The 21,787-nt window shown below is 36.8% G+C and overlaps 1 protein-coding gene across 1 annotated transcript in view; it reads right to left on the bottom strand.

The window, feature by feature from the left end:
• LOC125646912 (uncharacterized) overlaps window positions 1-21,787 on the bottom strand; it is a 324,296-nt gene that overhangs the window by 69,688 nt on the left and 232,821 nt on the right. The window contains exons 322-353 of the mRNA XM_056139838.1: window positions 21,005-21,118; window positions 20,498-20,611; window positions 20,283-20,396; window positions 19,722-19,835; window positions 19,380-19,493; window positions 18,530-18,643; window positions 18,023-18,136; window positions 17,808-17,921; window positions 17,247-17,360; window positions 16,905-17,018; window positions 16,055-16,168; window positions 15,548-15,661; window positions 15,333-15,446; window positions 14,772-14,885; window positions 14,430-14,543; window positions 13,580-13,693; window positions 13,073-13,186; window positions 12,861-12,974; window positions 12,300-12,413; window positions 11,958-12,071; window positions 11,108-11,221; window positions 10,601-10,714; window positions 10,386-10,499; window positions 9,825-9,938; window positions 9,483-9,596; window positions 8,633-8,746; window positions 8,126-8,239; window positions 7,914-8,027; window positions 7,350-7,463; window positions 7,011-7,124; window positions 6,356-6,421; window positions 3,781-3,911 (exon numbers count right to left, since the gene is read on the bottom strand). Of these exons, the coding sequence (XP_055995813.1) occupies window positions 3,781-3,911; window positions 6,356-6,421; window positions 7,011-7,124; window positions 7,350-7,463; window positions 7,914-8,027; window positions 8,126-8,239; window positions 8,633-8,746; window positions 9,483-9,596; window positions 9,825-9,938; window positions 10,386-10,499; window positions 10,601-10,714; window positions 11,108-11,221; window positions 11,958-12,071; window positions 12,300-12,413; window positions 12,861-12,974; window positions 13,073-13,186; window positions 13,580-13,693; window positions 14,430-14,543; window positions 14,772-14,885; window positions 15,333-15,446; window positions 15,548-15,661; window positions 16,055-16,168; window positions 16,905-17,018; window positions 17,247-17,360; window positions 17,808-17,921; window positions 18,023-18,136; window positions 18,530-18,643; window positions 19,380-19,493; window positions 19,722-19,835; window positions 20,283-20,396; window positions 20,498-20,611; window positions 21,005-21,118 (3,617 nt within the window). The remainder of the gene's footprint in view (window positions 1-3,780; window positions 3,912-6,355; window positions 6,422-7,010; window positions 7,125-7,349; window positions 7,464-7,913; window positions 8,028-8,125; window positions 8,240-8,632; window positions 8,747-9,482; window positions 9,597-9,824; window positions 9,939-10,385; window positions 10,500-10,600; window positions 10,715-11,107; window positions 11,222-11,957; window positions 12,072-12,299; window positions 12,414-12,860; window positions 12,975-13,072; window positions 13,187-13,579; window positions 13,694-14,429; window positions 14,544-14,771; window positions 14,886-15,332; window positions 15,447-15,547; window positions 15,662-16,054; window positions 16,169-16,904; window positions 17,019-17,246; window positions 17,361-17,807; window positions 17,922-18,022; window positions 18,137-18,529; window positions 18,644-19,379; window positions 19,494-19,721; window positions 19,836-20,282; window positions 20,397-20,497; window positions 20,612-21,004; window positions 21,119-21,787) is intronic.

The raw sequence follows: 21,787 nt of genomic DNA, 5'->3' as shown, positions 1-21,787 counted from the left end.
ATACCTCTATGATTATTCAAATTGAATAGACTAATGGATGCAAGGATAAGTGCATGACCCACAGTCACTGTTATGTATTTTGAAACTAACCAATGTATGAACATTTCATCAGGTATCTCCCACATACAAGACTTTTATTTATTCCTGCATTCGTACTGTTTACATAGGACGTACATGTGCATTATGGGTAATCAAATGATTAGCAAGTGGTTAAGTCGGTTAACATAGTGTTAACTAATCAATGTGTTAAATTGCTTTCGAAAAACATAATTTAACCATTGTGTTAGCTGATCACTTGGTTAGGAGTTAACACTGCGTTAAACTTTACCACTGTGTTAAAGTTAACCAGCTTTCGAAAAACCGGGCCCAGTCATACATATACATTAGGATATCTTCCCCTTATTGACGGTCATAACTCGCGGACAGGCGTTTTAAACATCTTGTTCATATTTGCAACTCGCTGGATATGATCACATCTCTGACAAAACCCCCACTATTTACACAGTACGTATCAATCAATTATTTACAGCACATTTAAGAACTACATTTTGTACATCTACATCTCTTAAGTAGAAATTGCAAAAAGTAGATTCTTTACTCCAAACTGCAGAATGTAAAATTGACTTCGTAGATGCTCCTTTAAATAAAACCCAAGACGGTCCAATCACTCTTGTACTATGTCCCGTCACTTTTGATTTCTTTTCATTGTCGTAAGCCATGTGTATCGTCTGAACAATCTATTTTGAAATGGTTTGGGAAGTTACAGCTTGATGTGGTTCAAGCAAACTCAAAAATAGTTTGTTGCTTTAAGATCTTTCCGATATTCTTATGTTTTCTTCAAATAAATATACAAAGATCTCTTGGGATCAAATGACTTGTTTTCTGCAAATGCAGGAACAAATATTTTTGTTTCATAATGATTGGGTCTATCCTGCTTTCCCAAACCATGCCGGATGAATGTTACTCCCTTTTTCTAAATATTTATAAAACCTCCTCCCAGTCTAAAATATTGTAAATCACTGCATCTCCTGAAAGTAGCAATAGCAATCAGAAAAACAGCTTTGTAAGTTAAGCGTTTCAATGATGCACTTGTAATAAGTTAAAAAAGGAGAAAATCGTAACAGATCAAGAACCATTGGTAAGTCCCACTCTGTAACTAGTGTGACGTTTGGCGGTCTAGAGTTAAAGAAACTTTTGATGAGTCTGATGATATAAGAATGTTGCCCAGCTGACACATTGTCTACAGGCGGTAGAATTGACGACATCATTGATATGTAACCTGCAATAGTCCTGTACTGAAGACCTTTGGCATATAAATATGTCAAAAAACTAGCTACTTCAGCTAAAGAGGCTAAATAGGGATCAATTTTCCTTGAACTATACTAACCACTGAATTGTTTGAATTTACAGGAATAATCTTTCTGAGTTCCTGACCGCCAACTTGCTGGCAAAAGGGTTCGAGTGTCTTTAGAAAAACCTTTATTTTTTAACCAGCTGTCGATAGAAGCCATGCAGTCAACTGCAACACTTCTGGATTTGGATGATAAATTTCTGTTTTGTGTTTCTGTAGTTTTGGAATGCTTGGAAGTCTTTTATGGTATTGAGATTAGAAGTTGAAGTAGCTCTGTTTACTACAGTCCTTTTGGTCAACATGGTGCTATCAGAATGACTTGACAATTGTATTGTCTGATATGTTGAAAAATTTTGGGTACTAGACAGATCGGAGGATAAGCATACGGAAACATCCCCTCCTAAGACATTGTCAGGGCATATAATGCATATGCTTGGTTGTGAGGAAACCAAGTGCAAAAGATTTGAGTTTGACGATTGTGAAAAGATGCGAACATGTCTATCAGGTAATGACCCCACATTTGAAAAAAAAATCTGTACAATGTGTTTGTTCAACATCCATTCAGTTTGCCTGATTTTGACCCTGCTCAACCGATCTGCTAAAATGTTTGATGTCCCTGCTATATGAGCAGCTTTTAGTTTGATATTCTGGTTTATTGCCCAGTTCCACAACTCCCATGTTTGATAACAAAGACGGGGATATGTGGTTCCCACTTGTTTCTTAATATATTGAACTACAGCAGTGCTGTCGCATCTGATCAAAACTGTTCTGAACTTGATTTTGAAAATGCTTCATAGATAAAAAAAAACAACAACAAAAAACAAAAAAAAAACAAACAAAAAAAACAACAAAACATAACACTTCTTCCATCTCTAGACAATTGATATGAAGATTTTTGTGATGATTGTCCCAATTCCTTGGACTATCTGATTGTTTAGGCGACCCAATACTCCGTTAATGATGCATCGGTGGTTATGACCACCCCGATTTCATCTTATTTCAAAGATCTGCCCCTGGAAATGTTCACTGATTCTAACCACCATTGAAGATGTTAAATTAGATGTTGTGTAATAGGGATATTTTTTTTTTCAATTCTAGAGAACTTGGTTTCCAAAAATCTTAGTAGATGCAGTTGAATAGGTCTCGTATAGATACGAGGATTCGGTATGAGATCTATGCAAGAGGCCCCTATCCCCAGCCATTGGAGAAAATATCTGGCTGTTCTTTGGCCTGGCCTATCATTAACATTTTCGTTGTTTGTATTAATTTCATCAATCTATCCTGAGAAAGAAGCACTATTTTTTGTCTGAGTTGAAACAAAGCCCCCAGATACACAACTATGAACATCTTTCAGAGGATATAAACCAGTGTCTTGAGCTGCAGTTTTCCTTCTAATTAAATGGTGAAAAGCTCCTGTCCTATCCATTTGATCATAAGCTTTGGTAGACATTGAGAAAATGTCTTGAATTATTTGTACTGTTTCTGCATCCTGCCAAGCTAACGTGTTCAGCAATGTTCCAGCTTGCTGCATGTAACTTAATGAAATTATACCCATACGAGCAACCATCTGACCTTGGTAAGCTAAGGTTTCAATGTTCTTGAAAGGTTGTGAAAACAAGTGCCTACTTTTACCCCAACCTTTGTTAGCCTTAGAGCCATGTTTTTTCCCGTAGCATTGGTTCCAAGATTTCATCTAATCCTGGTACTTGTAAAAATGCTGACGAGTCTGAGTGCACAGGAAAACATTGTCTATATTCCTCTCTGTATACTGACAGTCTCTCAGGGTCAGCTATTCTCCAAGGTTTTTTCAAGATTTATTCTCGAGTCTTGTCTAATATGAAACCCACATTTTCTTCATCTGTAGAAGAAACATTGCCAAATATGTCATTTAGCGTGTTATCTTTCTTCGAATTGCCGCTCGAAGATTTCCTTGACCCTCGTGGTTTCTTGGTTTTGGCCTCCATGGCTGTTTTGGCATTCCGAACCCGAATTTAATTCTTCGTTAGTAATATTGGCCTCTTTCATAATAAATGGAAGAAAGTACTTACGAAGAAAAAAAAAACAATTTACAGAATATCTTGATAAGTTCTGCAGGAAAAAAGAAACGAACGTTCTTGTTGCACGCCGGAAGATGAACTGATATGGGTAAGGGTCTGAGATGGGATCTCGGGCTTATGAATGTTTGAATCTTTTTCTTTAAAACGCTTGCCCACGAATTATGAACGTTAATAAGGAGAACATATCCTAATATATATGTATGACTGGTAAGTATGACGAACGAAATAAAATGTAGATTTCGTTGTGGCTTACAATAACTGGTGTTAAAGTGTTTACCTTTATGAAATGCAATGAATCTACAGTACCTAAAATAGTGAATACAATGTACAGAAGTATTTTCATAAGGTGACATTGGTTCTTTAAATACTCACGAATACTTCAGAAAACCCTCCATCTGTACCATCACCGACTTGTAATGTGGTGGGAGATCGTAGAACCGTTGTTGTTTGGTCATCTCCCATCAATGTTGAGTCTTGAGCACTTGCACCAAACACAATAGCCTCTAAAATATGATATTACTAATATAATTCAAATATTCCTAACTGTCAATTTGTTGCATATCTTAATTCATCGTTTCTTGTGAATTTTTGATGTAGTTTTGAAAATATACCACGTGAAAGTTCAATCTTATAACTCCAATAAGGGATGCAAAAAAAAAAAAGAAAAGAGAGTTGGAAACACACGGACCCCTGGAAATATTAGGTGCCAAGGAGGAGTAAGCATGCCTTGTCGACCGTTCACACCCACAATGAGCTCTATATTTTGGTATGAAACACGTTAGAGAGCATTTGCCCCAATGCAAACTAGATCACTATAACAAACATAAAATTTGTGAAATGCTGACTTTAAACTGTTAAAACCCTGTAACATCAACTTGTTGATTTTTGAAAACTGACTACATGCCTCAGAGGAGTGCAGATCTTGGGGGGTTTCAATCTGTGGTCAAAACATTATTTCCTTACACGCCAAAAATTCAACTCTGATAATATATACTAGCGGAAAAAAGAAACTGTGCATTATTTAATATATGAAAACATATTTAAAAAATAACTAATTTTAGTTTTTGTAATACTGTTAACAAATGTATTCGTTACAACATTTCATAATCCATTAATGTTAATGTCGAATAACGTCAATTTCAGCACACTCGAAAAACACTGGTATTCGAACTTGAATTAACAAAGTTAATAACGCGTGTGACCACCATTTGCATTCACGTAAGCTTGACAACAGCGCCTCATTGATGCCACTAAAGTGTTCAGAAATGCTTGAGGGATGTTGTTCCAGATGTTCGTTAAAGCCTGGCCTAAATCAACCAATGCCACTGGCTGATTTGGAAAACGGTGTAGACGTCGTTCCATTTCATTCCAGACGTGCTCGATCGGCGATAAATCGGGGGGAACAGCTGGCCAAGGCAAGACATCGACATTCTGTTGAACAAAAATGTCCCTGACTACACGTGTAATATGTGGCCTTGCGTTGTCTTGCTGGAGAGTGATGTGATTTTGCTGTCTCTGTATGAAGGGTATCACATGGGGCTGAATAGTTTCTTCTCGATTGCGTACGCTGGTGAGATTTCCATTGACAATTTGTAGAGGGTTCCTTCCACGTACTGTTATTCCACCCCACACAATAACGCTACCTCCACCGAATTGTCGACGTTGCACAACAGAGGCGTCCTCGCACCTTTCCCAAACGCAACGATACACTCTACAACGGACGTCACTGCTATCCAAATGAAATCTGGATTCATCAGTGCACAGAATATTGGCCCAATCCTGTATTCTGAATCGCAAATGTTGTCTGCACCACGCAAGTCTAGCGACATGATGATGTTGAAGTAGTATTGGGCGCACCACTGGACGTCTTGGTCTGATGTTATGCTCGCGCAGACAATTACGTACAGTTCTTGCACTGATTGGTCGAAGTCAAGGAATGCTACTAGCAGTCAAACGTGCTGTCTGGAAACGATTTCTCAGGCGCACAAGTCTAATGTGGTTGTCCTGTACATGCGACGTCACACGAGGACGCCCTGAACGTGGTCGATCCCGAGTGTTATCAAATTGTTGGAAAAGTCTCCATAATGACTGGATGGTGTTCCGATAGACTCCAAAGTGTCTTGGTACGATATTTTGCACCATTCCAGCTTGAAACATCCCAACAGCACGATTACGTTGGTTTTCGCAGAGTCGTGGCATGGCAGAAGGGTAAATTTTGTCAAAACTAAAGTGTTTTCCTCAACGAATAGTGTCCAAACAAACCTTTTACACTTCTTACTCCAAACAGTATTGGCCAGTAAAATTCGTGCATACGAACATTTCAATAAACAACATGTGTTCACTAACCATGAAAAATCCGAGATCTGAGTCGAGTACTATCCGATATTGTTAAAAAAAACATCACCTTTATCGATTGCTTAGATTGTATACATATGAACAATAAATATAGAAAAATTATGCTTAATTCTAAAATGAAGTTTCTTTTTTCCGCTAGTATATTTGACTGTACAGGCAGATGGTGGTTTGGAATACAATATAGATTGTAAAACATAATGACGTTGAAATAGAAATGGAAATACGTTTGAGCTACGAATGTCAACCAATGACATCTCGGGTGCACAGTGAGCATCGTGCAATCGGTCTACCATTGTCTGGTGAGACATGTATTAATATATAAAGGATTAAGAACATGCACAAATGCCCGACATGTTTCATACCAATTATTACGCCGTTCTTTACATACTGATTTTAATCTTGGAGTACTCCGTTCATCTTATCAAAAACTAGGGGTCGCAAAGGGTGTAGATGAGCAGGAGATGCTTGCTTCTCGTAGTTGCCTGATCCCACCTCTGGTATAACCAGGGGTCCGTGTTTTCCCTTCTCTTTAATTTTATATTCTTCATAGTATTTATTACATGGGTTATCTTAAGTTGTTAATAGTACTCACCATTGATTGGTAGTTCTACAATGGCAGTTGTAGATGTTGTTGGAGATTCAGTTGTGGTTGCTTCCTCTTAGATTAATGTAAATTATGACAAAATGTAGGTTAATCATAAATATGAAATTTTACATGCATTTTACATCATTTCCAGCTTCAATTGTCCTGACAAGGTTCTGCCACACACCCATCTATATCTGATAGGAAATACTTTAGATTCGATATCAGCAAAGAAATGATCTTCTTTCATGAAAAGATACACTAATTGAATGATGTGTTGATTATTTTCAATTTTTTGTAGAAACCGAAGGCATTTAAATAATAAAAATCATGCAATTTGAGGGAAAACTCTATTTCGATTTGTTCTCAGTACATGTATACGATTTCAATACAATGAAATAATGTTCTTTTCTTTTTAAATTGCTGTTTTTTATAATAATATTTTGTACAGACTTTATATCGAACGTAATTTACGAATACCAAAAATCAAAACTAATAAAGTATAATCACCAAGACACCCTTTATCAATATTCAACATCATATTTCTAAAATGGTGTACATTCTGATACACAATCTCCATACTTTCTGTGCAGTTGCAATATCCAGTATCATATTTCAAAATATACGCCCCTTCTGATACATAGACTATAATCAATCTCCTTACTTTGCGTGCAGTTGGTTCCATTAAATCCTGGCGCACATTGACATTCATAACCATTGATGTGATCCACGCATGTTCCATTGTTCTCACAAGGTTGGTCAACACATTCATCGATATCTACAACAATCAGCAAGGCATGGATAAAGAATAACTGTTCCTACATTTTCTACCACTGAGTATTGCTCCTTCGTGCATAATGTAATACAATTCATATCATCAACCAATGCAACACACTTCGTAGTCATGATTAAAACTTTTTCATGACTAATCTCAACAACGAAGTATTGGATTATTTCATCAGGAGTAAGTTACCGTTTGTGCATTTCGTTCTTGCACACTCACCGACTGTACAGTTTTTGCCGTTGAATCCCATCACACATGCACACTGGTAATCGTTGATGAGGTCTACACAGGTTCCATCATTCTGGCATGGTCCGTCAGAACACTCATCTATATCTACGAACATTACAAAATAGCATAATAATAATAATAATAATAATAATGAGGATTGGTTTTATATAGCGCTTTTTCCAGCTGCTCAAAGCGCTTTACAATACATTATTACCCTGGCAGACCTTATATCAATCTAGAAATTTCTCTGCTTCCTGGGAAGCATACAGTGTAAGGTGCCGTTAAGGCGCTGGAGCAATACCATTCTAATATTATCTTTCACTGTCTATAGCCAGGTACCCCTTTTACACTTGGGTGGAGTGAGGAAATTCATGTAAAGTGCCTTTCCCAAGAACAAAACGTCGGCCCTGCCACGGCCAGGACTCAAACCCAAGACCTTTCGGTCGCGCGTCTGACAGCCTAACCAATAGGTCACCGACGCCACCAACGAACACTTCACTTAACCTTGCGTATTTGACATTGAAATTGAATGTAGATGGGTAAAATAGACTTTACTTGTTGAACAGTTTGTGTCTGCAAAACCAGGGACACAATCACACTGGTAGTTGTTTACAAGGTCCACACACGTTCCGTTGTTTTGACAAGGATCCCCAGCACATTCATCCATATCTGAATTTCAAAGAAAATTGTGGGATATAGCATACAATAACATCTTAACACACAAGTTTTCGGCCAATTATTTTCAACTGCATTTTGATGAAACTTACTATTCTCGCAGTGAGTCCAATTAAATCCCGGAACACATTGACATTCGTAGGTATTAATTTGATCTATGCATGTTCCATTGTTCTGACAAGGTTCCGCCACACACCCATCTATATCTGAAATGAAATAGATTCTATATCAGCAAAGAAAGGATCTTTTTTCATGAAAAGATACACGAATTGAATGATGTGTTCATTATTTTCAATTTTTGTAGAAACCCAAGGCATTGAAATAACAAAAATCCTGCAATTTGTAACATCTTTTGAGGGAACACTCTATTTCGATCCGTTGTCAGTACATTTATACGATTTCATTAAAATGAAATAATGTTCTTTTCTTTTTAAATTGTTGTGTTCCTATTAATAATAGTTTGTACAGACTTCAAATCAAACGTGATTTACCAATGCCAAAAATTAAAACCAAGCAAGAATAATCACCAAGACACCCTTTGTCAATATTCAGTATCATATTTCAAAAAGTGTGTCCATTCTGATACCCAATCTCCTTACTTTCTGTGCAGTTGGTTCCATTAAATCCTGCCACGCATTGACATTTGTAGCCATTGACGAGATCCACGCATGTTCCATTGTTCTCGCATGGTTGGTCAATACAGTCATCGATATCTGCAACAATGCGCAGGGCATAGATATAGAATAATTCTTTCTGCATTTCCTCTGACCCAATACTTGGTGGATAATGTAACACCATTCATAAAATCAACCAATGAAATACACTCTGTAGGCATCAGAACAGCGTTTCAATTACTGACGTCAGTATATTTTAAGACTATTTTACGACGATTAAATGTCGTCAAGGTCTTTCTACTGTTTCATAGTGTAGCGAAACAGTGATGTTTCTTTTTAAATCTTGGCAAACATGTCAAAAGTATCAAACAAAAAAGTAAACCAGGGCATAATTTGTCTGTCAATTTAATAAGATACACCACTTCAAGAATGTGTCGATTACTTTCAATTTTCGTTGAGAAATCCAAGATGTTTCCATTTCAAAAAGCGTGTAATTTGTACCAGATTTTGAGGGGAAAACTGTTTTTGTCCATTATCACTACATACATGTCCACGTATATACCATTTCCTTAAAATGAAATAATTTTACTTTCTCCTTGAATTTTTGTGATTCATTCCTTACAATAATAATTTGTACAAACTTAAAATCAAACGTGCTTTACGAATGCAATAAACTAAAAGAGATTAAAATTTAGTCCCAAAGAAACGCTTTGTGAATTTGCAAACATTTGATACGTACTCAATACGTTAAATACGTTACAGGTAGTCAATAGCCAGCATCATATTTGAAAACATGTGCCCTTTCTGATGCATACACTATATACAATCTCCTTACTTTGCGTGCAGTTGGTTCCATTCAATCCTGACGCACATTGACATTCGTAACCATTGATGAGATCCACGCATGTTCCATTGTTCTCACAAGGTTGGTCAACACATTCATCGATATCTACAACAATCGGCAAGGCATGAATAAAACAATAACTGTTTCTGCAATTTCTACCACTGAATAGTGCTCCTTCGTGCATAATGTAATACAATTCATATCGTCAACCAATGCAACACACTTCGTAGTCATGATTAAAACTTTTTCATGACTAATTTCAACAACGAAGTATTGGATTATTTCATCAGGAGTAAAAGTTCCCGTTTGTGCATTGCGTTCTTGCACACTCACCGACAGTACAGTTTTTGCCGTTGAATCCCATAACACATGCACACTGGTAATCGTTGATGAGGTCTACACAGGTTCCATCATTCTGGCATGGTCCGTCAGAACACTCATCGATATCTACGAATATTACAAAATAGCATAATGATATCAGTAATAATAATGAGGATTGGTTTTATATAGCGCTTTTTCCAGCTGTTCAAAGCGCTTTACAATACATTATTACCCTGGCAGACCTTATATCAATCTAGAAATTTCTCAGCTTCCTGGGAAGCATACAGTGTAAGGTGCCGTTAAGGCGCTGGAGCAATAACATTCTAACATTATCTTTCACTGTCTATAGCCAGGTACCCCTTTTACACTTGGGTGGAGTGAGGAAATTCATGTAAAGTGCCTTTCCCAAGAACAAAACGTCGGCCCTGCCACGGCCAGGACTCCAACCCAAGACCTTTCGGTCGCGCGTCTGACAGCCTAACCACTAGGTCACCGACGCCACCAACGAACACTTCACTTAACCTTGCGTATTTGACATTGAAATTGAATGTAGATGGGTAAAATAGACTTTACTTGTTGAACAGTTTGTGTCTGCAAAACCAGGGACACAATCACACTGGTAGTTGTTTACAAGGTCCACACACGTTCCGTTGTTTTGACAAGGATCCCCAGCACATTCATCCATATCTGAATTTCAAAGAAAATTGTGGGATATAGCGTGCAATAACATCACCTTAACACACAAGTTTTCGGCCAATTATTTTCAACTGCATTTTGATGAAACTTACTATTCTCGCAGTGAGTCCAATTAAATCCCGGAACACATTGACATTCGTAGGTATTAATTTGATCTATGCATGTTCCATTGTTCTGACAAGGTTCCGCCACACACCCATCTATATCTGAAATGAAATAGATTCTATATCAGCAAAGAAAGGATCTTTTTTCATGAAAAGATACACGAATTGAATGATGTGTTCATTATTTTCAATTTTTGTAGAAACCCAAGGCATTGAAATAACAAAAATCCTGCAATTTGTAACATCTTTTGAGGGAACACTCTATTTCGATCCGTTGTCAGTACATTTATACGATTTCATTAAAATGAAATAATGTTCTTTTCTTTTTAAATTGTTGTGTTCCTATTAATAATAGTTTGTACAGACTTCAAATCAAACGTGATTTACCAATGCCAAAAATTAAAACCAAGCAAGAATAATCACCAAGACACCCTTTGTCAATATTCAGTATCATATTTCAAAAAGTGTGTCCATTCTGATACCCAATCTCCTTACTTTCTGTGCAGTTGGTTCCATTAAATCCTGCCACGCATTGACATTTGTAGCCATTGATGAGATCCACGCATGTTCCATTGTTCTCGCATGGTTGGTCAATACAGTCATCGATATCTGCAACAATGCGCAGGGCATAGATATAGAATAATTCTTTCTGCATTTCCTCTGACCCAATACTTGGTGGATAATGTAACACCATTCATAAAATCCACCAATGAAATACACTCTGTAGGCATCAGAACAGCGTTTCAATTACTGACGTCAGTATATTTTAAGACTATTTTACGACGATTAAATGTCGTCAAGGTCTTTCTACTGTTTCATAGTGTAGCGAAACAGTGATGTTTCTTTTTAAATCTTGGCAAAAATGTCAAAAGTATCAAACAGAAAGGTAAACCAGGGCATAATTTGTCTGTCAATTTAATAAGATACACCACTTCAAGAATGTGTCAATTACTTTCAATTTTCGTTGAGAAATCCAAGATGTTTCCATTTCAAAAAGCGTGTAATTTGTACCAGATTTTGAGGGGAAAACTGTTTTTGTCCATTATCACTACATACATGTCCACGTATATACCATTTCCTTAAAATGAAATAATTTTACTTTCTCCTTGAATTTTTGTGATTCATTCCTTACAATAATAATTTGTACAAACTTAAAATCAAACGTGCTTTACGAATGCAATAAACTAAAAGAGATTAAAATTTAGTCCCAAAGAAACGCTTTGTGAATTTGCAAACATTTGATACGTACTCAATACGTTAAATACGTTACAGGTAGTCAATAGCCAGCATCATATTTGAAAACATGTGCCCTTTCTGATGCATACACTATATACAATCTCCTTACTTTGCGTGCAGTTGGTTCCATTCAATCCTGACGCACATTGACATTCGTAACCATTGATGAGATCCACGCATGTTCCATTGTTCTCACAAGGTTGGTCAACACATTCATCGATATCTACAACAATCGGCAAGGCATGAATAAAACAATAACTGTTTCTGCAATTTCTACCACTGAATAGTGCTCCTTCGTGCATAATGTAATACAATTCATATCATCAACCAATGCAACACACTTCGTAGTCATGATTAAAACTTTTTCATGACTAATTTCAACAACGAAGTATTGGATTATTTCATCAGGAGTAAAAGTTCCCGTTTGTGCATTGCGTTCTTGCACACTCACCGACAGTACAGTTTTTGCCGTTGAATCCCATAACACATGCACACTGGTAATCGTTGATGAGGTCTACACAGGTTCCATCATTCTGGCATGGTCCGTCAGAACACTCATCGATATCTACGAATATTACAAAATAGCATAATGATATCAGTAATAATAATGAAGATTGGTTTTATATAGCGCTTTTTCCAGCTGTTCAAAGCGCTTTACAATACATTATTACCCTGGCAGACCTTATATCAATCTAGAAATTTCTCAGCTTCCTGGGAAGCATACAATGTAAGGTGCCGTTAAGGCGCTGGAGCAATAACATTCTAACATTATCTTTCACTGTCTATAGCCAGGTACCCCTTTTACACTTGGGTGGAGTGAGGAAATTCATGTAAAGTGCCTTTCCCAAGAACAAAACGTCGGCCCTGCCACGGCCAGGACTCAAACCCAAGACCTTTCGGTCGCGCGTCTGACATCCTAACCACTAGGTCACCGACGCCACCAACGAACACTTCACTTAACCTTGCGTATTTGACATTGAAATTGAATGTAGATGGGTAAAATAGACTTTACTTGTTGAACAGTTTGTGTCTGCAAAACCAGGGACACAATCACACTGGTAGTTGTTTACAAGGTCCACACACGTTCCGTTGTTTTGACAAGGATCCCCAGCACATTCATCCATATCTGAATTTCAAAGAAAATTGTGGGATATAGCATACAATAACATCTTAACACACAAGTTTTCGGCCAATTATTTTCAACTGCATTTTGATGAAACTTACTATTCTCGCAGTGAGTCCAATTAAATCCCGGAACACATTGACATTCGTAGGTATTAATTTGATATATGCATGTTCCATTGTTCTGACAAGGTTCCGCCACACACCCATCTATATCTGAAATGAAATAGATTCTATATCAGCAAAGAAAGGATCTTTTTTCATGAAAAGATACACGAATTGAATGATGTGTTCATTATTTTCAATTTTTGTAGAAACCCAAGGCATTGAAATAACAAAAATCCTGCAATTTGTAACATCTTTTGAGGGAACACTCTATTTCGATCCGTTGTCAGTACATTTATACGATTTCATTAAAATGAAATAATGTTCTTTTCTTTTTAAATTGTTGTGTTCCTATTAATAATAGTTTGTACAGACTTCAAATCAAACGTGATTTACCAATGCCAAAAATTAAAACCAAGCAAGAATAATCACCAAGACACCCTTTGTCAATATTCAGTATCATATTTCAAAAAGTGTGTCCATTCTGATACCCAATCTCCTTACTTTCTGTGCAGTTGGTTCCATTAAATCCTGCCACGCATTGACATTTGTAGCCATTGACGAGATCCACGCATGTTCCATTGTTCTCGCATGGTTGGTCAATACAGTCATCGATATCTGCAACAATGCGCAGGGCATAGATATAGAATAATTCTTTCTGCATTTCCTCTGACCCAATACTTGGTGGATAATGTAACACCATTCATAAAATCAACCAATGAAATACACTCTGTAGGCATCAGAACAGCGTTTCAATTACTGACGTCAGTATATTTTAAGACTATTTTACGACGATTAAATGTCGTCAAGGTCTTTCTACTGTTTCATAGTGTAGCGAAACAGTGATGTTTCTTTTTAAATCTTGGCAAACATGTCAAAAGTATCAAACAAAAAAGTAAACCAGGGCATAATTTGTCTGTCAATTTAATAAGATACACCACTTCAAGAATGTGTCGATTACTTTCAATTTTCGTTGAGAAATCCAAGATGTTTCCATTTCAAAAAGCGTGTAATTTGTACCAGATTTTGAGGGGAAAACTGTTTTTGTCCATTATCACTACATACATGTCCACGTATATACCATTTCCTTAAAATGAAATAATTTTACTTTCTCCTTGAATTTTTGTGATTCATTCCTTACAATAATAATTTGTACAAACTTAAAATCAAACGTGCTTTACGAATGCAATAAACTAAAAGAGATTAAAATTTAGTCCCAAAGAAACGCTTTGTGAATTTGCAAACATTTGATACGTACTCAATACGTTAAATACGTTACAGGTAGTCAATAGCCAGCATCATATTTGAAAACATGTGCCCTTTCTGATGCATACACTATATACAATCTCCTTACTTTGCGTGCAGTTGGTTCCATTCAATCCTGACGCACATTGACATTCGTAACCATTGATGAGATCCACGCATGTTCCATTGTTCTCACAAGGTTGGTCAACACATTCATCGATATCTACAACAATCGGCAAGGCATGAATAAAACAATAACTGTTTCTGCAATTTCTACCACTGAATAGTGCTCCTTCGTGCATAATGTAATACAATTCATATCGTCAACCAATGCAACACACTTCGTAGTCATGATTAAAACTTTTTCATGACTAATTTCAACAACGAAGTATTGGATTATTTCATCAGGAGTAAAAGTTCCCGTTTGTGCATTGCGTTCTTGCACACTCACCGACAGTACAGTTTTTGCCGTTGAATCCCATAACACATGCACACTGGTAATCGTTGATGAGGTCTACACAGGTTCCATCATTCTGGCATGGTCCGTCAGAACACTCATCGATATCTACGAATATTACAAAATAGCATAATGATATCAGTAATAATAATGAGGATTGGTTTTATATAGCGCTTTTTCCAGCTGTTCAAAGCGCTTTACAATACAATATTACCCTGGCAGACCTTATATCAATCTAGAAATTTCTCAGCTTCCTGGGAAGCATACAGTGTAAGGTGCCGTTAAGGCGCTGGAGCAATAACATTCTAACATTATCTTTCACTGTCTATAGCCAGGTACCCCTTTTACACTTGGGTGGAGTGAGGAAATTCATGTAAAGTGCCTTTCCCAAGAACAAAACGTCGGCCCTGCCACGGCCAGGACTCCAACCCAAGACCTTTCGGTCGCGCGTCTGACAGCCTAACCACTAGGTCACCGACGCCACCAACGAACACTTCACTTAACCTTGCGTATTTGACATTGAAATTGAATGTAGATGGGTAAAATAGACTTTACTTGTTGAACAGTTTGTGTCTGCAAAACCAGGGACACAATCACACTGGTAGTTGTTTACAAGGTCCACACACGTTCCGTTGTTTTGACAAGGATCCCCAGCACATTCATCCATATCTGAATTTCAAAGAAAATTGTGGGATATAGCGTGCAATAACATCACCTTAACACACAAGTTTTCGGCCAATTATTTTCAACTGCATTTTGATGAAACTTACTATTCTCGCAGTGAGTCCAATTAAATCCCGGAACACATTGACATTCGTAGGTATTAATTTGATCTATGCATGTTCCATTGTTCTGACAAGGTTCCGCCACACACCCATCTATATCTGAAATGAAATAGATTCTATATCAGCAAAGAAAGGATCTTTTTTCATGAAAAGATACACGAATTGAATGATGTGTTCATTATTTTCAATTTTTGTAGAAACCCAAGGCATTGAAATAACAAAAATCCTGCAATTTGTAACATCTTTTGAGGGAACACTCTATTTCGATCCGTTGTCAGTACATTTATACGATTTCATTAAAATGAAATAATGTTCTTTTCTTTTTAAATTGTTGTGTTCCTATTAATAATAGTTTGTACAGACTTCAAATCAAACGTGATTTACCAATGCCAAAAATTAAAACCAAGCAAGAATAATCACCAAGACACCCTTTGTCAATATTCAGTATCATATTTCAAAAAGTGTGTCCATTCTGATACCCAATCTCCTTACTTTCTGTGCAGTTGGTTCCATTAAATCCTGCCACGCATTGACATTTGTAGCCATTGATGAGATCCACGCATGTTCCATTGTTCTCGCATGGTTGGTCAATACAGTCATCGATATCTGCAACAATGCGCAGGGCATAGATATAGAATAATTCTTTCTGCATTTCCTCTGACCCAATACTTGGTGGATAATGTAACACCATTCATAAAATCCACCAATGAAATACACTCTGTAGGCATCAGAACAGCGTTTCAATTACTGACGTCAGTATATTTTAAGACTATTTTACGACGATTAAATGTCGTCAAGGTCTTTCTACTGTTTCATAGTGTAGCGAAACAGTGATGTTTCTTTTTAAATCTTGGCAAAAATGTCAAAAGTATCAAACAGAAAGGTAAACCAGGGCATAATTTGTCTGTCAATTTAATAAGATACACCACTTCAAGAATGTGTCAATTACTTTCAATTTTCGTTGAGAAATCCAAGATGTTTCCATTTCAAAAAGCGTGTAATTTGTACCAGATTTTGAGGGGAAAACTGTTTTTGTCCATTATCACTACATACATGTCCACGTATATACCATTTCCTTAAAATGAAATAATTTTACTTTCTCCTTGAATTTTTGTGATTCATTCCTTACAATAATAATTTGTACAAACTTAAAATCAAACGTGCTTTACGAATGCAATAAACTAAAAGAGATTAAAATTTAGTCCCAAAGAAACGCTTTGTGAATTTGCAAACATTTGATACGTACTCAATACGTTAAATACGTTACAGGTAGTCAATAGCCAGCATCATATTTGAAAACATGTGCCCTTTCTGATGCATACACTATATACAATCTCCTTACTTTGCGTGCAGTTGGTTCCATTCAATCCTGACGCACATTGACATTCGTAACCATTGATGAGATCCACGCATGTTCCATTGTTCTCACAAGGTTGGTCAACACATTCATCGATATCTACAACAATCGGCAAGGCATGAATAAAACAATAACTGTTTCTGCAATTTCTACCACTGAATAGTGCTCCTTCGTGCATAATGTAATACAATTCATATCATCAACCAATGCAACACACTTCGTAGTCATGATTAAAACTTTTTCATGACTAATTTCAACAACGAAGTATTGGATTATTTCATCAGGAGTAAAAGTTCCCGTTTGTGCATTGCGTTCTTGCACACTCACCGACAGTACAGTTTTTGCCGTTGAATCCCATAACACATGCACACTGGTAATCGTTGATGAGGTCTACACAGGTTCCATCATTCTGGCATGGTCCGTCAGAACACTCATCGATATCTACGAATATTACAAAATAGCATAATGATATCAGTAATAATAATGAAGATTGGTTTTATATAGCGCTTTTTCCAGCTGTTCAAAGCGCTTTACAATACATTATTACCCTGGCAGACCTTATATCAATCTAGAAATTTCTCAGCTTCCTGGGAAGCATACAATGTAAGGTGCCGTTAAGGCGCTGGAGCAATAACATTCTAACATTATCTTTCACTGTCTATAGCCAGGTACCCCTTTTACACTTGGGTGGAGTGAGGAAATTCATGTAAAGTGCCTTTCCCAAGAACAAAACGTCGGCCCTGCCACGGCCAGGACTCAAACCCAAGACCTTTCGGTCGCGCGTCTGACATCCTAACCACTAGGTCACCGACGCCACCAACGAACACTTCACTTAACCTTGCGTATTTGACATTGAAATTGAATGTAGATGGGTAAAATAGACTTTACTTGTTGAACAGTTTGTGTCTGCAAAACCAGGGACACAATCACACTGGTAGTTGTTTACAAGGTCCACACACGTTCCGTTGTTTTGACAAGGATCCCCAGCACATTCATCCATATCTGAATTTCAAAGAAAATTGTGGGATATAGCGTACAATAACATCACCTTAACACACAAGTTTTCGGCCAATTATTTTCAACTGCATTTTGATGAAACTTACTATTCTCGCAGTGAGTCCAATTAAATCCCGGAACACATTGACATTCGTAGGTATTAATTTGATCTATGCATGTTCCATTGTTCTGACAAGGTTCCGCCACACACCCATCTATATCTGAAATGAAATAGATTCTATATCAGCAAAGAAAGGATCTTTTTTCATGAAAAGATACACGAATTGAATGATGTGTTCATTATTTTCAATTTTTGTAGAAACCCAAGGCATTGAAATAACAAAAATCCTGCAATTTGTAACATCTTTTGAGGGAACACTCTATTTCGATCCGTTGTCAGTACATTTATACGATTTCATTAAAATGAAATAATGTTCTTTTCTTTTTAAATTGTTGTGTTCCTATTAATAATAGTTTGTACAGACTTCGAATCAAACGTGATTTACCAATGCCAAAAATTAAAACCAAGCAAGAATAATCACCAAGACACCCTTTGTCAATATTCAGTATCATATTTCAAAAAGTGTGTCCATTCTGATACCCAATCTCCTTACTTTCTGTGCAGTTGGTTCCATTAAATCCTGCCACGCATTGACATTTGTAGCCATTGACGAGATCCACGCATGTTCCATTGTTCTCGCATGGTTGGTCAATACAGTCATCGATATCTGCAACAATGCGCAGGGCATAGATATAGAATAATTCTTTCTGCATTTCCTCTGACCCAATACTTGGTGGATAATGTAACACCATTCATAAAATCAACCAATGAAATACACTCTGTAGGCATCAGAACAGCGTTTCAATTACTGACGTCAGTATATTTTAAGACTATTTTACGACGATTAAATGTCGTCAAGGTCTTTCTATTGTTTCATAGTGTAGCGAAACAGTGATGTTTCTTTTTAAATCTTGGCAAACATGTCAAAAGTATCAAACAAAAAAGTAAACCAGGGCATAATTTGTCTGTCAATTTAATAAGATACACCACTTCAAGAATGTGTCGATTACTTTCAATTTTCGTTGAGAAATCCAAGATGTTTCCATTTCAAAAAGCGTGTAATTTGTACCAGATTTTGAGGGGAAAACTGTTTTTGTCCATTATCACTACATACATGTCCACGTATATACCATTTCCTTAAAATGAAATAATTTTACTTTCTCCTTGAATTTTTGTGATTCATTCCTTACAATAATAATTTGTACAAACTTAAAATCAAACGTGCTTTACGAATGCAATAAACTAAAAGAGATTAAAATTTAGTCCCAAAGAAACGCTTTGTGAATTTGCAAACATTTGATACGTACTCAATACGTTAAATACGTTACAGGTAGTCAATAGCCAGCATCATATTTGAAAACATGTGCCCTTTCTGATGCATACACTATATACAATCTCCTTACTTTGCGTGCAGTTGGTTCCATTCAATCCTGACGCACATTGACATTCGTAACCATTGATGAGATCCACGCATGTTCCATTGTTCTCACAAGGTTGGTCAACACATTCATCGATATCTACAACAATCGGCAAGGCATGAATAAAACAATAACTGTTTCTGCAATTTCTACCACTGAATAGTGCTCCTTCGTGCATAATGTAATACAATTCATATCGTCAACCAATGCAACACACTTCGTAGTCATGATTAAAACTTTTTCATGACTAATTTCAACAACGAAGTATTGGATTATTTCATCAGGAGTAAAAGTTCCCGTTTGTGCATTGCGTTCTTGCACACTCACCGACAGTACAGTTTTTGCCGTTGAATCCCATAACACATGCACACTGGTAATCGTTGATGAGGTCTACACAGGTTCCATCATTCTGGCATGGTCCGTCAGAACACTCATCGATATCTACGAATATTACAAAATAGCATAATGATATCAGTAATAATAATGAGGATTGGTTTTATATAGCGCTTTTTCCAGCTGTTCAAAGCGCTTTACAATACATTATTACCCTGGCAGACCTTATATCAATCTAGAAATTTCTCAGCTTCCTGGGAAGCATACAGTGTAAGGTGCCGTTAAGGCGCTGGAGCAATAACATTCTAACATTATCTTTCACTGTCTATAGCCAGGTACCCCTTTTACACTTGGGTGGAGTGAGGAAATTCATGTAAAGTGCCTTTCCCAAGAACAAAACGTCGGCCCTGCCACGGCCAGGACTCCAACCCAAGACCTTTCGGTCGCGCGTCTGACAGCCTAACCACTAGGTCACCGACGCCACCAACGAACACTTCACTTAACCTTGCGTATTTGACATTGAAATTGAATGTAGATGGGTAAAATAGACTTTACTTGTTGAACAGTTTGTGTCTGCAAAACCAGGGACACAATCACACTGGTAGTTGTTTACAAGGTCCACACACGTTCCGTTGTTTTGACAAGGATCCCCAGCACATTCATCCATATCTGAATTTCAAAGAAAATTGTGGGATATAGCGTGCAATAACATCACCTTAACACACAAGTTTTCGGCCAATTATTTTCAACTGCATTTTGATGAAACTTACTATTCTCGCAGTGAGTCCAATTAAATCCCGGAACACATTGACATTCGTAGGTATTAATTTGATCTATGCATGTTCCATTGTTCTGACAAGGTTCCGCCACACACCCATCTATATCTGAAATGAAATAGATTCTATATCAGCAAAGAAAGGATCTTTTTTCATGAAAAGATACACGAATTGAATGATGTGTTCATTATTTTCAATTTTTGTAGAAACCCAAGGCATTGAAATAACAAAAATCCTGCAATTTGTAACATCTTTTGAGGGAACACTCTATTTCGATCCGTTGTCAGTACATTTATACGATTTCATTAAAATGAAATAATGTTCTTTTCTTTTTAAATTGTTGTGTTCCTATTAATAATAGTTTGTACAGACTTCAAATCAAACGTGATTTACCAATGCCAAAAATTAAAACCAAGCAAGAATAATCACCAAGACACCCTTTGTCAATATTCAGTATCATATTTCAAAAAGTGTGTCCATTCTGATACCCAATCTCCTTACTTTCTGTGCAGTTGGTTCCATTAAATCCTGCCACGCATTGACATTTGTAGCCATTGACGAGATCCACGCATGTTCCATTGTTCTCGCATGGTTGGTCAATACAGTCATCGATATCTGCAACAATGCGCAGGGCATAGATATAGAATAATTCTTTCTGCATTTCCTCTGACCCAATACTTGGTGGATAATGTAACACCATTCATAAAATCCACCAATGAAATACACTCTGTAGGCATCAGAACAGCGTTTCAATTACTGACGTCAGTATATTTTAAGACTATTTTACGACGATTAAATGTCGTCAAGGTCTTTCTACTGTTTCATAGTGTAGCGAAACAGTGATGTTTCTTTTTAAATCTTGGCAAAAATGTCAAAAGTATCAAACAGAAAGGTAAACCAGGGCATAATTTGTCTGTCAATTTAATAAGATACACCACTTCAAGAATGTGTCAATTACTTTCAATTTTCGTTGATAAATCCAAGATGTTTCCATTTCAAAAAGCGTGTAATTTGTACCAGATTTTGAGGGGAAAACTGTTTTTGTCCATTATCACTACATACATGTCCACGTATATACCATTTCCTTAAAATGAAATAATTTTACTTTCTCCTTGAATTTTTGTGATTCATTCCTTACAATAATAATTTGTACAAACTTAAAATCAAACGTGCTTTACGAATGCAATAAACTAAAAGAGATTAAAATTTAGTCCCAAAGAAACGCTTTGTGAATTTGCAAACATTTGATACGTACTCAATACGTTAAATACGTTACAGGTAGTC

Source organism: Ostrea edulis, chromosome 6 (assembly GCF_947568905.1).
Source record: "Ostrea edulis chromosome 6, xbOstEdul1.1, whole genome shotgun sequence".
NCBI classification, from domain to species: domain Eukaryota; kingdom Metazoa; phylum Mollusca; class Bivalvia; order Ostreida; family Ostreidae; genus Ostrea; species Ostrea edulis.
Note: the sequence above shows the minus strand (reverse complement) of the source record. Positions and strands in the feature narration are given on the sequence as shown.